The sequence below is a fragment of the Pan paniscus genome, chromosome 1 (genome assembly GCF_029289425.2).
Source record: "Pan paniscus chromosome 1, NHGRI_mPanPan1-v2.0_pri, whole genome shotgun sequence".
NCBI classification, from domain to species: domain Eukaryota; kingdom Metazoa; phylum Chordata; class Mammalia; order Primates; family Hominidae; genus Pan; species Pan paniscus.
Window position 1 is genome coordinate 205,381,417 of NC_073249.2, and position 17,743 is coordinate 205,399,159.

The 17,743-nt window shown below is 49.6% G+C and overlaps 1 protein-coding gene across 4 annotated transcripts in view; it reads right to left on the reverse strand.

The window, feature by feature from the left end:
- Positions 1-17,743, reverse strand: part of ALPL (alkaline phosphatase, biomineralization associated) — a 69,793-nt gene that overhangs the window by 20,827 nt on the left and 31,223 nt on the right. For 3 of the 4 annotated variants that reach the window (XM_055096965.2, XM_008966543.4, XM_003813948.5), the window contains exon 2: positions 3,784-3,948. The exons of the other annotated variant lie outside the window; for it this stretch is intronic. In XM_055096965.2, the coding sequence (XP_054952940.1) occupies positions 3,784-3,844 (61 nt within the window). In that variant the 5' untranslated portion in view covers positions 3,845-3,948. The remainder of the gene's footprint in view (positions 1-3,783; positions 3,949-17,743) is intronic. 4 annotated transcript variants of the gene reach the window in all.

Sequence of the window (17,743 nt, forward strand, 5' to 3'; positions counted from 1 at the left end):
ATCGGTACATACTATATGATTCCATTTATATGAGGCTCAAAACAGGCAAAGCGAGTCTCTGGTGGCCAATGTAAGCCTGGGCATCTCCTCTGGCTTTGGGAGGGGGTTGGCACAGGGAAGCCCACCGATGCCGCACAACCAGAAATGTTCTGTCTTGATCTGGGTGGTGGTTACATGGGTATAAATATATGTCAAAATTTTTTCAGGCTATGTATTTAAGATCAGTGCCCTTTTCTGTAAGTTATACCTAATTGAAGAAAAAAAAGAAGGCTGAAGAAGTGGCTCATCCTGTAATCCCAGCACTTTTGGAGGCCATGGTGGGAGGACTGCTTGAGGCCAGGAGTTTGAGGCTACAGTAAGCCATGATTGTGCCACTGCACTCCAGCCTGGCAACAGCAGATACAAAAAGTTGAACTGCTGAACGCTTGAAGATTTTTCACGTTGTCACTTTTTCACCTTTTCCCTTTTCATCCATTAGTTCATCTTTCACCCAGGTGGGCTGTAAGTGCTGAGAAGGCAGGGACCCCGTCCCAGAGTGACCTTGGTCCCCCAGGGATGCAACTGGCACCACGAGGTCTCAGACGCAGCAATGGCCTGAGAGCTCAGCAGCTCAGGCTCAGTGCCCCACTGCACCCCATCTCCTCATCTGCTGAAATACAGCCGTCCTAAGAGAAGAGACCAACATTCACTGAGCATCCACTCCTTGCCAGACACTGTGACTATCCCATGTGATTCCCATGATGACCCTAAGCGGGAGGAACTCATCCCCACTGGACAGATGGAGACACTGGAGTGCGGGGAAGGCAAGTGGGGACTTCTAGCCACATAATGGACTGAGCCGAGGAAGGCTCTCTTCTCCAGCTCCAGATACAGAAATGCTGCGGAAAAAAAAAAATAGCACATAGCTTGAAAAAGGAAGAAAAGGGGGAAGGAAAATCCTCAGGAGGCAGCATTGATGAGGGAATCTAAAACCAGAGGGGCCCACAGGAGCTGATGCAGAGAGGAACACCTGCGATGGCAAGCCAGGTACAGGTTCAGGCTGAAGCTGGTTTCTTTTCTTTTTTGAGATGGAGTCTTGCTCTGTTGCCCAGGCTGAAGTACAGTGGCGCAATCTCAGCTTACTGCAACCTCCGCCTCCTAGGTTCAAGTGATTCTCCTGCCTCAGCTTCCCAAGTAGCTGGCATTACAGGAGTGCGCCACCATGCCCAGCTAATTTATATATTTTCAGTACAGAGGGGTTTTTGCCATGTTGGATAGGCTGGTCTCAAACTCCTGACCTCAAGTGATCCACCTACCTCGGCCTCCCAAAGTGCTGGGATTACAGGCGTGAGCCACCATTCCCGGCCAGAAGCTGGTTTCTTTTTATGAGACAGAGTCTCACTCTGTCACCCAGGCTGGAGTGGTTTGATTATAGCTCATCATAATCTTGAAATCCTGGGCTCAAGTGATTCTCCCACCTTAGCCTCCCAAGTAGCTAGGACTACAAGCATGCAGCACTATGCCCAGCTAATTGTTTGTTTGTTTGTTTTTAAAGATGGAGGTCTCACTATGTTGCCCAGGCTGTCCTCAAACTCCTGGACTCAAGCGATCCTCCCACCTCAGCCTCCCAATGCACTGGGATTACAGGCATGAGCCACCATACCAGGCCTGCTAAAGCCACCACACCAGGTCTGCTGAAGCTGTTTTAAGGTACGCATTTTGCCTTGGAGCTATGGAAGGGATAGAGAAAGACAGTCATTCATAAGAAATGTGAATTCAAGTCCAAATCTGAGCCAGGTCTAAGTGGGGATCCGAATTTATAGTATAAGAATTGTAAACCAAGAAATCAACATAAAAACTGGCCTAGAATTAGTTGAACCCCTAGTGTCCTGAAAACACCATGCCATGCTGTGGAAACACTTCCGCGTGAATCTCCAACAGAAAAACAAAAAACTCGGCCGGGTGCGGTGGCTCACGCCTGTAATCCCAGCACTTTAGGAGGCCAAGGCAGGCGGATCACCTGAGGTCAGGAGATCGAGACCATCCTGGCTAACATGGTGAAACCCCGTCTCTACTAAAAGTACAAAAAAATTAGCTGCGCATGGTGGCGGGCACCTGTAGTCCCAGCTACTTGGGAGGCTGAGGCAGGAGAATGGCGTGAACCTGGGAGGTGGAGCTTGCAGTGAGCCGAGATTGCGCCACTGCACTCCAGCCTGGGCGACAGAGCGAGACACTGTCTCAAAAAAAAGAAAAACAAAAAACTCCTGTTGAAGATGAGTTCACTAGTGAGAACTACAAATGACAAGAAAAAGGCTGGGCACAGTGGCTCACACCTGTAATCCCAGCACTTTGGGAGGCCAAGGCAGGTGGATCACTTGAGGTCAGGAGTTCGAGATCAGCCTGGCCAACATGATGAAACCCCGTCTCTAATAAAAATACAAAAATTAGCCGGGTGTTGCAGTGCACGCCTGTAATCCCAGCTACTCGGGAGGCTGAGGCAGGAGGATCACTTGAACCTGGGTGGCAAAGGTTGCAGTGAGCTGAGATCACGTCACTGCACTCCATCCTGGGCAACAGAGTGAGATTCTGTTTCTGTCTCAAAAAGAAAGTGTCAGGCGTCTGAGCCCAAGCTAAACCATCATATCCCCTGTGACCTGCACATATACATCCAGACGGCCTGAAGTAACTGAAGAATCACAAAAGAAGTGAAATTTAAGTGGCCTGTTCCTACCTTAACTGATGACATTCCACCACAAAAGAAGTGAAAATGGCCGGTCCTTGCCTTAACTGACGACATTACCTTGTGAAATTCCTTCTCCTGGCTCATCCTGGCTCAAAAAGCTCCCCCACTGAGCACCTTGTGACCCCCACTCCTGCCCACCAGAGACCCCCTTTGACTGTAATTTTTCCTTTACCTACCCCTATCTTATAAAACGGCCCCACCCATATCTCCCTTGGCTGACTCTCTTTTCGGACTTAGCCCGCCTGCACCCAGGTGAAATAAGCAGCCTTGTTGCTCACTCAAAGCCTGTTTGGTGGTCTCTTCACTCGGATGTGAGAGAAAAGAAAGGAAAGAAAGGAAAGAAAAAGAAAAGAAAGAAAGAAAGAAAGAAAGAAAGAAAGACAGGCCAGGCGCAGTGGCTCACGTCTGTAATCCCAGCACTTTGGGAGGCCGAGGCAGGCGGATCACGAGGTCAGGAGATCGAGACCATCCTGGCTAACACGGTGAAACCCCGTCTCTACTAAAAATACAAAAAATTAGCCTGGCGCGGTGGCGGGCACCTGTAGTCCCAGCTACTCGGGAGGCTGAGGCAGGAGAATGGCGTGAACCCAGGAGGCAGAGCTTGCAGTGAGCCAAGATGGCGCCACTGCACTCTAGCTTGGGCAACAGAGCGAAACCCTGTCTCAAAAAAAAAAAAAAATTAAGAAAGAATATATATAATATATATGAAATATATATATGGAAAAATATATATATGGAAAATATATATTTCCTTGTATATATATATTTCATATATATGTGTATGTGTGTGCGTGTATATATATGGGAAATATATATATATATGGGCATATATATATATATATGGGCATATATATATATATATGGGAATATATATATATGGGAAAAGAGTGACCTATTCAACTAACACATGCAAGTAGCAGGGCTGAGGTTTCCTGCTCTGAACACTGTTTTCAGCTCTTAAATACTTTGGATGGTTCTGGGACCTTAAAACGTAGACACTGCCCTCATCATACCCCATCTGCACCACCTTTTTATGCCTCCACCTGTGTCCCCAAGCATACCTGGCACTAAGGAGTTGGTAAGGCAGGTGCCAATGGCCAGTACTAAGAATGGTGAAATCATGGTGCACCCCAAGACCTGCTTTATCCCTGGAGCCCAGAGATGCGATCGACGTGGGTGGGAGGGGGTGGGCTGGCAGTGGTCAGATGTTAACTGATGTTCCAATCCTAGAAATTAAAAAAAGAGAAAAAGAGGCATGTGGGGCACAGCTCTAGAGATCCTTTTTCACTCACTTATTCATTCCTTGATTCATTCAACAAGTATTCGGTGAGCACCTATTACAGACCAGGCATGGGGCTCGACATTGGGATGCCAAACCCAGCTGGTCCCTGTCTCAGGAAGCTTAACCACACAAACAGCTGTGTCAGTGTCAATGAGTTCCATGCTGCAAAGCGGTTCCGTCCCATTTCCTAAGTGAATTTCCACTTTCAATTCATCTGAAGCCCCCTACCTCCCAGAGTCCAATCTTTTGGTGCAGTGTTTCTCAAACTGTAAGGAGAGCAAGCATCTGAATCCCCCAAGGGCTTGTTACAACAGATTCCCGGCCCACCCGTGAGGCTCCGATTGTATTTCTAATAAGCTCCCAGGAGAAGCTGCTGCTTTGCAGACCACACCTTGAGTGGCCCTGTTCTACAGCACTCGGTCTTCAGCCTTTTAATTACCTGTGTCCCAGGAACATCAGGGACAAAACAGAGTGCACCCCTTCTTTCAGGACCCCTATATTTGCTACATTCTATTCTAGAGCTTGTCGTTTATGGTAAGAGATATAAAAATGGTAGGAGTCACATACGTGAAAAAACTGGCTGGTAAGTGTGGCCATTTCTGGGTGGTGACATCACAGACAACTGATTTTTCTTTTCCATTGTCTTTTCTGCATTTCCAAAATTTTCTTTTGTGCTGAGATACAGTATTATCTTTATAATTTTAAATATATATATATATATTTAAAGTCGGATGTAATTGAAGAGTTTAGGTGGAAAAAAAAAAACTGGAAGGAAATCCACCAAAACATTAACTGTGGTTTTCTCTGGGTGGTAGGACTATGAATGATTATTTCCTCTTTTTTTTATTTTTTTGAATTTTCCAAGTAGCCTAAAACAAGCATGTATTAATGGCATAAGAATGTTTTTACACTGTGGTCTTCCTGTTAAATCACAAAGAACAACCCCATTGGCAGCTGAGAAATGTACTAACCCTGTTGCACATGAGTTACAAGACAAAGAATTTTAAGTGGCAAGAGTTTCACTGGGAAATGTTATTGCTTCAGCCAAAACCAAGATATGACACCATTTGTTGTGGGAAACAGCAGTAATACACACTCTACCGTTAGAAAAGTGTTGTGACAGATAAGACACCACTCTAGTCCAATTATTATAAGTAAAAACAAAATAAAACATTTTTAAAAAGTTGTTTAAAGAAAAAAAGCCAGGCATGGTGGTACATGCCCGTAATCCCAGCTACTTGGGAAGCTGAGGCTGGACGAAGTTCGCTTGAGGCCTGGAGTTGGAGACCAGCCTGGGCAACACAGCGAGACCCTGTCTCTCAGAAAAATTTTTGTATTTTAATTTTTTAAAATTTTCTTTTCTTTTTAAAAATTCTGCTCTTTGCAGCTCCAGCTCAAAGGAAAAAGATTTTTTCTTTTTTTTTTTTTTTTTGAGACAAAGTTTTGTTCTTGTTGCCCAGGCTGGAGTGCAATGGCACAACCTCGGCTCACTACAACCTCCGCCCCCCGGGTTCAAGCAATTCTCCTGCCTCGGCCTCCCGAGTGGCTGGGATTACAGGCTTGCGCCACCATGCCCGGCCAATTTTGTATTTTTAGTAGAGATGGGGTTTCTCCATGTTGGTCAGGCTGGTCTCGAACTCCCGACCTCAGGTGATCTGCCCACCTTGGCCTCCCAAAGTGCTGGGATTACGGGTGTGAGCGGCCGTGCCCATCCAAGATGTTTTTTTTAATTTAAAAATAGAGAAAAAGAAAACGAGAAAAGGAGGGAGGGGACGGGAGGGGAGGGGAGGGGAGGGGAGGGGAGGGAAGGGAAGGGAAGGGAAGGGAAGGGAAGGGAAGGGAAGGGAAGGGAAGGGAAGGGAAGGGAGAAAAAGAAACCACTACCACCAGGAGAAGGGATCTTGATTCAACCTTAAAAACACGCAAATGGCCGGGCGTGGTGGCTCACGCCTGTAATCCCAGCACTTTGGGAGGCCGAGGCGGGCGGATCACGAGGTCAGGAGATCGAGACCATCCTGGCTAACACAGTGAAACCCTGTCTCTACTAAAAATACAAAAAATTAGCCGGGAGAGGTAGCGGGCGCCTGTAGTCCCAGCTACTCAGGAGGCTGAGGCAGGAGAATGGCGTGAACCCGGGGGGGGCGGAGCCTGCAGTGAGCCGAGATCGCGCCACTGCACTCCAGCCTGGGCGACAGCGAGACTCTGTCTCAAAAAAACAAAAAAAACAAAAAAAACACGCAAGCTGCACTCCAGTGCCAGAAGTGACGGCTCTGGGGTAGGGGCTGGGGGTGGCGGCGCAGAGTGGAAATTAAAAGGCAATATCCCACATCTAACATCTAACAACACTTAACTGTGAGTGGTAGAATTTGGAATTTCAGATGATTCCTACATTTTTTTTTTTTTGTTCTACTTTACGGTTTCCAGATATTTCTATAGCAAATCCTAAAATCAGGAAAATGTTATTAACTGAATACGAAATACTAATTCATTAAACTATTATTTAAAATCACTTAAAAACGAAGTCACCTCTTTCAGGAAGGCTCCAGGATGGTCACTCACTCATTCCAATATAACACCACTGAGCTTCATGCCACCTCAAACATCGCATGTACCTCTCTTTTTGAAGGTAATATAGTTCTTTCCTGGGCCATCTCAGCTGCCACACCGGGAGTTTCTAAGTGTGAGGACTTTGTCTTGTTTGTCTCTGCCCTCCTAGTGCTTGGCATAGTAAATATTTACATCAGTTGAAAGCCAGTGCCCTAAGGAAGGTTGTGGGGGGAAGGGAAGAGCCATCCAAAATTATCTTCTCTGTGTGTGCAGGAAAGTCCAAGAGTTCGTGAAGATGTTTAACTACCGGAAGGTCCGCTCGCCGTTGGTGGAGTGCAGACAGGCACAGCGCATGGGAAAACCGGCAGGATCTACCGAAGCTGATCATCCTACCTGTACCCTGGGACCCGTTTCTCTCCAGCAGAATGTGCACATCAGCCCTGTTTATAATGGCTTCAAAACTGCCTCCATCTATGGCAGGCTGGATAATACATTGTGTGTGTTCACAACACAGAAAGCACCACAGACAGCAAGGAGAATGGATGATCCACAACTCCTCACAACAACATGAATGAATCCCACAAGGTAAGCTTGAGCAAAGGAAGCTAAACCCAAGAGCACTTACAGTGTGATTCCAATGACAGAAAGTATAAAAACTAACCCAGGGCGTTGGGAGACAGAACGGAGGCTCCACGTGGAGGGTATGGAAACGGGAAGGGGCTGCTGGGGTGCTGGTGCGGTTCGGTTTATGATTGATCTGGGTGGGTGGGTGCTGGTTACACGGTGGGTTCAGCTGTCAATGTATGATACACACATTTTTGTCTACGCGCATTTTATTTCAATAAAATAACTACTACTCTTTGGGAGCTTATATGAACAATCTATAAAGGATACTGACAAAATGAAAGCAAGTCTATGTGCTGCACTCCATAGTTCATAAAGAATTTCACCATGATGTTTCACTAATCAACTATGCAGTGGACAGAAAAGGACCTATCATATCCTTTTACAGATGAGAAAACCAAGGCTCTGGATGGAGACTTGCCCAAGGTTACTGACAGGAAGTTGCAGAGCAGAAACCTGACCACAGGGCTCCTGATTCCGGAATTAGCAGTCAGGTTACCATCAGTCACCCCCTCCAGAGGGAGGGATTTCTGTTGCCCCCAAGTGTAAAATGAGGGTTCTGACGTTTGACACATGGATAGATTCATGTAACCACCACTGCCACCATCAGGACCCAGAACAGCTCTGCCACCCCAAAAATCTCCCTTGCGTTCTTTATAGTTACACAATCCCCCCATCCCTAAACCTGGCGATCCCTGATCTGTCCTCCACCACTGTGTTTTTGATAGGTATGGTATTAAATCCACAGATCAATGTGGGAGGGTTTACGTCTATACCACATGGAGTTGCCCAGTCATGAAGACACCACGTCTCTCCACTCATTCAGTCAGAGTTCTTCGGTTTTATCAGCACTCTGTAGTCTTCAGTCTGTAGATCTTGGATATGTTTTCTTAGATTTATACCTACGGGTTCCATCGTGTAATGGTTAGCATTCTGGACTGTGAATCCAGATTTATACCTAAGAATTTTGCTTTTTGGGGAACTATTGTAAATGGCAATGTTTCTGAGCCATATACTACCGAGCCAAGTGCGATGGCTCACACCTGTAATCCCAGCACTTTGAGAGGCTGAGGCGGGTGGATCACTTAAGGTCAGGTGGTTGAGACCAGCCTGGCCAACATGGTGAAACTCTCTCTACTAAAAATACAAAAATTAGCCGGGCGTGGTGGTGTGCACCTGTAGTCCCAGCTACCTGAGAGGCTGAGGCAGGAGAATCACTTGAACCCGGGAAGCAGAGTTTGCAGTGAGCTGAGATCGCACCACTGCAGTCCAGCCTGGGCAACAGAGTGAGACTCCATCTCAAAAAAAAAAAAGAAAAAGAAAAAGAAAAAAGCATTCAGCCTTTCGGCGTTTGGGGTGGTCTTTTGAGGCGTGAGGTGGAGACAATCAGGAACTTGTTTTTGGACATGTTGAGTTGGAGATGTCTTTTAGAAGTGGAGACACTAAGGAGGCAGCTGAATATTTGACTCTGGCATTTGAAAAAGAAGTCTGGGTTAGAGTATAAATTTGGGAATCATAGGCACAGGGGTGGCAGTTAACACCCTGATCAAACTTGACGTGCTCACCTAGGGAGAGGGAATGGGGTCACAGAAAACAATGTGACAGAAGCCCTCAGCAAACCAGGTATTGAAAAGAATTTCCTTAATCTGATAAAGGCTTTATGCCAAGAACCTGCAGAAACCATCATACTCGCTGGAGAAAGCTTTGGCGAACTCCTTTTAACACTGGCTTATGAAGGTGAGGAGCCGGGGCAGTCTCGTCCACAACTAGGGAAATGAATTAGTAAGGAGTGGTGGAGGCAATGTCTGCGTGGCAGTGGTATTAAAACTAGACGTCAAAACAGCAGCGTGGTGGAGTCTAAAGGCAGAGGACTGAGTGATGAATGTAAAGAATCAAACGCAGTGTATGTAAGTGCAAACCACCCCCACGGACAGAATGCTGTGTAACGTACAAGGACACTTACAACTCCAAGGCCATATTAAGTACATTAGCATAGGGACTTCGGTGAGCTGTGGGAATGGCAGTGGGGAGGCAGGGAGTGGGGACAAAGGAAAAAACGAATAAATAAAACAAGAACTGAGAGCTTATTTGGGTATGTCATATGCTAAGTGAGATAACGCATCCCACTCTCTCTGCACCAAGGGTCCAAGACAGGTGAGCGAATAAAGAAAAATAAAAGTGTAGTGACCCGGGAGCGCTGAAAGGCTCATCCAGCCCCACATGATTATTCTTCCGGTTATTGGTTTGTCTCTCCTCCCTGCTAGCCTGAAGCTCTGTGAGCGTAAAGACCATCATCTTACCCATCTCTGCATCCCGAGCCCTTGCACATGGTAGCAGTTCCCTAAGTGCCACCAGTTCAGGCTGGGATGCTCTGAATTTTGGCCCCAGGGATAGGCATTGAGATAGGCTTGGCCTGGAGGCAGGTGCCTTCTCCCATAGCCTCCGCTCAGGACAAGGAGGGGGTGGGGACCTGGGAAAGCCTTCAGAACCCAGAGCCTCCCTGCTGGCCCCACCCCTCGGACCCCTCCCCCGCGCAGAGGCTCCTGGCTGCTCTGTGGCAGCCCTGGAAGCGGAGGGGCCCAGTTTGGGGCTGCGGGGGCCCCGGCTGCCCACCACCCTCTGCCAATGTCTGCCAGCTTAAAATGGGGCCTCCGGGTGTGTGTCAGCCCCATTGCCACCCCCTCCCTCCCTTCTCTGCCAGGCTCCCGGCTCCTCCGTAGCCTGATTACGCATGGCCAGTGCAGAAGCCCCGGCTAGGCTGTGGCGCCAGAGGAGCAGCTACTTGGCAGTTCAGTGCAGGGGGCTGAGGAGCCAGGCAGGCCTTAGCTCTGAGGACTGATTCAGCAACCCAGGCAGAGGGCCCGGGAGCATCCTGGAGTGGGGCAAAAAGCCAGCCTTGGGCTGGGTCTCAGAAGATCTGGGGCAAATGATAGAAGAATGGGACAAACGTGTCACTACCATTTCTTAGGCCCTCATGTTCCACTCAGCCCCATGCTGTTTACATCCCTGATCTCACAATATGGATGAAGAGCCCCCGTTTTGTAGCTTAGGAAACCCAGCAGAGGGTTTGGCTAGTCTTCGACTATGCGCCATTTAAGCCCAGGCTGACGCCAGGGCTTAACCTCTCCGGGCCTTGGTTTCCCCACCATGAAGAGAAAGAGAAATGAGTGCCCCGCTTGCTCCATCTCACGAGAACAAATGGAAGCTGAACGAGCTTAGGACGGGGAATTTGGCGGGATGCAGGGGGAGTCAGGCCAGCTGAGTTCCCCTACCTGAGCGGCCTGGCCAGGCGGCAAGTGAAGAAACAAAGGAGGCCCAGGGTCAGCCCCAGGAGGAGGAGGCTGAGGGCCACCGTGAGGACCACATCCAGGATGGAGGACAGGAGGGCCATCTTGGGGCAAAGGGGGCCCCTGGGAGCAGCCACCATGCCCTGCACACACTCGGTCACACTAGCTCCAAAGCCCTGGGTCAGTGGCCGTGACCCGCTTTATCCCTGGGTTAATCTTTGTGGATTAGTCAGGAGGGATGAAACGGAGTGCTGGGGTGGGAGGGGGAGCAGGCTACGAAGCTCCTCTCTCCCATTTGAGCCCCAGGGGAGGGCCTGATGCTTGTTCATTCAACTTTGTTCATTCATTCCTCACTCCCAAACACCTACAGAGCACCTGCTGAGTATCTCTGTGCTAGGTTCTATGGAAACAGTCGGGAACGGGACAGAGTTTCTGTCAGCTTGGAGGTAACTGACCAGCCAGTGTGGACAAAGCACCTACTGTATGCTAGACATTGAGCCAGGTGCCCTGTGGGGTAAAAACACAGAAGGGAACCCCTTGGCTAGTAACACAGTAGGTTTTCCCCTAACAGCAGCAGCTGTTCCAGCCCATCTATGGGCCTAGAAATCTGAGTTGGTGCTTACCCCAGCCAGAGGGATGCACCCATGCTCAGAAGAAGACGAACTGCTCTTATTGAGCACCAACTGTGTACCAGGCCCCATCTGGGCTACGGACTAGTATCCCCATTTGCAGAGAAAGAGAGGCTCAGAGGTGCAATGGTGGAGTTGGGATTTAAGCCCAAATCTGGGGGTCTCCACGGCCCGTACCTCAGAACTGAGATAGCAGCAGCCTACGGAGGCTTTAGTGAAGCCCTGCCAGGTGCTGGCCTAAAGCCAGCAGTCACCCAGGAGGCAGCACACACAGGCTGGAGGTGGACGAGCTGTTGCCAGCACGGAGGGGCCTTTTCTGCTTCCAAAATTGTCTCCCCAACCCAGATCCAGTCTCTCCCAAAACATCCTATGAAGTCAGGAGAGTGGTTATGATTCCCATCTCACAGATTCAGAAACGGCCCAGAGAGGTCAAGCCACTGGGCACATGCACAGCTGTGCACCATTAGACCAGGCCTTTTCTGATCACACTTCCTGTCTCCTGGTACACCTCAGATCCCATGGTCCAAAATACCCAAGGTCAGGAGGAGACACTTTTACCCTCTTGGTGCCAAGGAAAGTCCCCTCTTCTTGACCCCAGAAAGGCCACTGACCTCACCATAACAGGAAAACTAATCTCGTTACTCCATTATGCCCTTTTCTTTCTCAACATTCCCGTAACTCAAATTGCGTCAGATCCTCACAACATCCTAGTGATACTGGCAGGGTGGGGATTATTAGCCCTATTGATAAAAGAAAAACTTCAGCTGAATTAAATTTAAAAGAATTGCCTGCAATCCCAGCACTTTGGGAGGCTGAGGTGGGTGGATCACGAGGTCAGGAAATCGAGACCATCCTGGCCAACATGATGAAACCCCGTGTCTACTAAAAATACAAAAATTAGCTGGGCATGGTGGTGTGTGCCTATAATCCCAGCTACTCGGGAGGCTGAGGCAGGATAATCGCTTGAACTAGAGAGTTAGAGGTTGCAGTGAGCTGAGATCGCGCCACTGCACTCCAGCCTGGCAACAGAGCGAGACTCTGTCTCAAAATAAAATAAAATAAAATATAAAAAAATAAATTTAAAAGAGTTTAATTGAGCAATGAACGATCTGCAAATTAGGCAGCCTCCTGAGCCGGAGTAGGAACCAGTGCAGCCACTTAGTAGAAGAAGATTTATGAACAGAAAAGGAAAGTGAGGTGCAGTCAGATTGGTTACAGCTTAGCACTTGTCATTTGAACACGGTTTGAACAGTTGGCGACATTTGATTGGCTAAAACTTGGTAATTGGTGGCTGGGCATGGTGGCTCACTCCTGTAATCCCAGCACTTTGGGAGGCTGAGGAGGGTGGATCACCTGAGGTCAGGAGTTCGAGACCAGCCTGGCCAACATGGTGAAACCCTGTCTCTACTAAAAATACAAAAATTAGCTGGGCATGGTGGCAGGCGCCTGTAATCCTAGCTACTTGGGTGGCTGAGGCAGGAGAATCGCTTGAACCCGGGTGGCGGAGGTTGTAGTGAGCTGAGATTACAATGCTGTACTCCAGCCTGGGCGACAGAGTGAGACTCTGTCTTAAAAAAAACAAAAAAACAAACAAAAAAAAAAACAAAAAAAACCCCCAAAACTTGGTGATTGGCACAAGTGTAGGCTATAGTCTGTTTACACCTCTATTTCTTATAGTTTACAATGTAGAGAAACCGCTAGGCTGAACTTAAAATATGTAAGAAGGCAGCATTAGGCTAGATTTGATTTAATAATTCCCTTCTTTAGTTATTTTTTAAATTTTGAGACATTGACCAAAACGAGTCACTGATGTCACTATCACCATTGTAAATGTACTTAATTGGTCTCGAAACCCACTGGGAAACAGTAGGACAGTGGGTTTTGTAAGGTGGGAATAAAGACTTTAGGTTATTTTTTTTAAGGGTTAGAGGGTATTTTTTTTAATGTTGGAATGTCCTGTTTACAAGAAAAAAAAAAAAAAAACCAAAACCTGGTTTTAGCATTTATGTGTTCTTTTTAAAGTTTTAGTTTGATGATATCACATTTAGCACAAGTGACTCTATTTAGGTTTCGTCTGGTCTGTTGGGGCCTAGTGTATGCGTTTAGTCCAAAACAACAGCCTCTCATAATTTTGTTTTTGTTTTGAGACAGTTTCACTTTGTCGCCCAGGCTGGCATGCAGTGGCACGGTCTTAGCTCACTGCAACCTCCGCCTTCCAGGTTCAAGCAATTCTTGTGCCTCAGCCTCCTGAGTAGCTGGGACTACAGGCGCATGCCACCATGCCCAGCTGATTTTTTGTATTTTTAGTAGAGACGGGGTTTCACCATGTTGCCCAGGCTATTCTTGAACTCCTGAGCTCAGGCAATCCACATGCCTCGGCCTCCCAAAGTGCTAGGATTACAGGTGTGAGCTACCACGCCCAGCTCATAATTTTGTTTTAAAATTCCCCCTTTTTGGTCAGGTTCTCACTTAGGTGAGAGTGTGACCCAAACTTAGGGCCTTAGCACCACTCTCAGTCACCACATTTTGAAACCAAGGCCTAGCAATGAAGTCACTGGGTGAGCTGTCACACAGCCAGCAAATCTGATCCAAGCCCAAGCTCCACCACTTCCCAGGTGTGTGTTGCTGGGTCAGTCCCTGCACCTCCGAAACTGTTTCCTTTGGCGTCTAACATTGGTTTCCCATTCAAGAACTACGGTGCACCAGGTGCTGACTGTGACACACCTGACCTGCTGTGTCCTCATTAACAACCCTGAGAGTGAGACAGAGCTGTCCCCCTTTACAGGTGAGAAAATGGAGGTCCACTTGGCCATGGAGAAGAGGTCACATCGATGGCAGGTACTGGGCCAGGCCCTGCACAGGCCTCCACGTGGGACCTACCCAGGGACACCCCTGTGCCAAGCTCTCTCCACCTCAGCTCAGCCGGGGGCCTTCCCCATCCAAGCCCACCCAGCTCCCAGGCCTGCTCCAAGGACACCCTCCAAGGCTCTACCAAGCAGCCTAATAAACTGATGTGCCTCCAGGGAGCATCAGCTGGTATGCCCCAGCTTGTACCTGGCAGGACTCACAGGGTCAGGTATTTGCCCTTAGGGAGCCCCCGGTCTAGAGCACACAGCCCCAGACTGTCCGGGCTGGGAAGGTCTTTTGTGATTTCCCAAATGCCCCGAACCACAAAAATCACTTGAGGTGCTTATGGAAAAAGTCTTATTCCCAAGTGGTTACCTTGGGAGGAGGATTGACTAGGCGGTGCATGAAGGAACTTCCTGGGGCAATGGAAATGTTCTGTTGCGTTTTTTTCAGATAGAGTTTCACTCTTGTCGCCAAGGCTGTAGTGCAATGGCGTGATCTCGGCTCATGGCAACCTCCACCTCCCAGGTTCAAGTGATTCTCATGCCTCAGGCTCCCGAGTAGCTGGGATTACAGTGTTTCTGCCCGGCCGGTCTTTATCATGACCTGAGAGGTAGTTAAACGTGTGTATATTTGTGAAAAGTTGTCGAGGGGCTAATCGTCCCTACCCTGTCTATATCGTGCGGTTTTTGGGGAGGAGCTGATGAGATTTCAATAAAGGGAGTGTTGGGGAAAAAAAGGGTTTAGTGGAGGGATGCGACTATATGCAAGTTTAAAAGGACAGATTAGAAAGACATAACAGCCCCCTAAATAAATTCCTACTTCTCCTATTCCAGACCTACTCGGTCAGAATCTCCCAGGTCAGGGCCTGGGAAGCTGTTTTTTTATTTTTTGTTTTGAGACAGGGTCTCACTCTGTCGCCCAGGCTGGAGTGCAGTGGCACGATCATAGTTCACTGCAGCCTTAAGCGATCCTCCTGCCTCAGCCTCCCAAGTAGCTGGGACTACAGGCACACATTACCACATTTGGTTAATGTTTACATTTTTAAAATAGAGGTGAGGTCTCACTATGTTGCCCAGGCTAGTCTCGAACTCCTGGGTTCAAGTGATCCTCCTGCCTCAGCCTCCCAAAATGCTTGGATTACAGGTATAAGCCGCTGTGCCCAGCTGGAAGCTGTATTTTTTTGGTGGGGGGATTGGGGGGATGGAGTCTTGCTCTGTCACCCAAGCTGGAGTGCAGTAGCGCAATCTCGGCTCACTGCAACCTCCGCCTTCAGAGTTCAAGCGATTCTCATGCCTTAGCCTCCCTAGTAGCTGGGATTGCAGGCCCACCACCATGCCCGGCTAATTTTTGTTTTTAGTAGAGACAGGGTTTCACCATGTTGGCCAGGCTGATCTTGAACTCCTGGCCTCATGTGATCCGCCCGCCTCGGCCTCCCAAAGCACCGGGATTACAGGCGTGAGCCACTGCGCCTGGCTGGAAGCTATATTTTTAACAAGTCATTTTCTGAGCAGATTCATTTGGGAAACTTTGTCTTAGAGATCATCCCATTGTCCAAATGGGAAGACTGAGGCCTAAAGAGGAGGAAAGCCTTGCCCGGTGAGAGGAACCACTATAAGCAGACCCTGCATCTCTCAGCTGCTCCCCACCAGAGGCACACAAAGGGAACTGAGTCAGCTTGGAGCCAGCATCCCCTAGCCTGTCAGCTGGGCCTTCTGGGCTCTTCCAAGGAGCTGTGGCTAGAGAGGAGTGCTGAGTCGCCCTTGTGTCCCTGGTGGGCATGAGGAATGAGGCAGGGGCTGGGGGGCACCTGCATAGCTGCCTAGGGAGGGAGCCCTGCTGAAGACCAGCCCAGTAACATTTCAGCTGCAGAGTCATAGGGAAGGGACATGGAATTCCTCTCTCTGCCAAGCCCAGCATCTCTGGCAAGCCTTGCTGGCCAGGACTGTATTCATTACTGGAGGAAGTTATTTATGGCTGTCATGAAGAGCTGGATGAAGTGCTTGCGCAGGAATGTGTGGTGGTTTCAGAGTGGGCTGCAGGTCAGATCCAAGGAAGGACTTCCCTAGAGGGCAGTGGGCCAGTGCTGGGGATTATAGTAAGGCTCAGACTTCTAGCCATTGACGGCACCCCATCCTGGCAGGAAACAGACGTGGAAGTACCCCAGAGGCCTGGTGCCAAGCCACTACATCTTTAGGGCTTTGATGAGAACCCAGCTGTCCCCTGAGCGCTCCCAGCCTCAACACCTCTGCACTCTGTGCTTCCCAGACTAGAATGTCCCATGCTGTCCAACCAATGAATCCCTCCCCCGGCCCTCTCCCTACCCTACCCCAGCCCAGACAGCAGTTTCGGCTCCTCCCCAAGCTCCCAGAACCCAGCGCCATGAAGCCCTTGGTGAAATTAATCAGAGCCTTAGAGAATCATAGGTTGTCACCCTCTCACCATGGTGAGCTCCTAGGGAGCTGGAATCCTGCTCTGCTGATGGCAGCAGCCCCGTGGCTGGCAGAGGCCGGCACAGGCCGGGTGGCCAGGGAATGTCGCTAGGTGGAAGGGTGATGGGGTCAGAGGGTGGGTGGCTGAAGAGACAGCTCAGCAGCAGTGAAGATGGATGCTGGAGCCAGGCTGCCTGGATTCTGATCCTGCCTCTGCCCCTCACCAGCTGGGCAGCTCAGGGCAGGTGACCTCACCCCTCCACACCTAATAGAAGCCACTGCGTTGTTGTAAGGATGCCTTCATACACACAAGGGTGTAAAACGGAGGCTGGGATGTGGTAGGTGCTGAGTGAATGTCAGTCAGGAGCTAGGGTTATGGGGAGGGGGAGCAAATGAGGTGGATGGACTGCGGGGCAGAGATGGGCAAGTGGGGCAGATGAGGGGCTGGAGCAGAGAACGGATGGACCCTTCCCCGCCCACTCGGTCAAGCCACCATGTGCTTTGGGATTTCCCAGAGACCTGTTCACCTGGATGGCTGCAGACAGTCCTTCCAGCTCTGAGACTCTAGAACCCAGAAGCTCACCTGCCTGCTGAGTACTTTCCCTTCGAGGGGCGTGTTCTTAAGCGGCAGAGGTCCTATTCTTACAGTCAAAGGGCTCCCATCTCCAGAGAGAACCAGATCTCTCTCTCCCTCACACACTCACTTGGGAAGAAAGGAGTAACCTGCCAGGTAGCCTGACACTTCCTTTCCATCTTGAAGGGGAGAGAGAGAAAGTCTAGGACAGGGTATGGGCCAGAAGTGTCCGTGGGGGTGGGTCGAGCACCAGGCTGGAAGGATGATGGGGTTGAGATGAGCAGAGAGAAAGGGAGGACACTCCCAACAGGACCTGAGTGTTTAAAGGCAAGGAGGCAGGAATGTGCGGAGTTTGGGGTTCAGGGAGAAAGGCACAAGCAGGCGGCTTGCATTCAGGACAGAGGGGCAGCCTGGACCCACCACAAAGGGCTCTGCTCCCCAAGCACGGCCTGGTGGAGAGCAGGCCCTCTGCATGCCTCATCTCACTACATGCCCCATTGCCAGCCCCATTTTACAGGCGAGGAGGGTGAGGCTCTGACTGTCACTTACTCAAGGCCACACAGCAGAGCTGGAATCAGAAACCCTGAGGGTCTGGGTTCAGAGAAGCCAAAGCTTCTCTGGGGGTCCCTGAGGCTCCAGGACGGTCACGATGCCCCAAACCAACTCTGTGGGCAGAGGACTGAAGCCAGAGGACTGGTGGCAGGAGAGACAGCAGCAGGGAGGCGCAGTAGGGAGATCGCAGGGGAGGGAGATGGCAGGGCCCAGAGACACCATGCCTGGGGCCTGCAGTGCCCAGGCA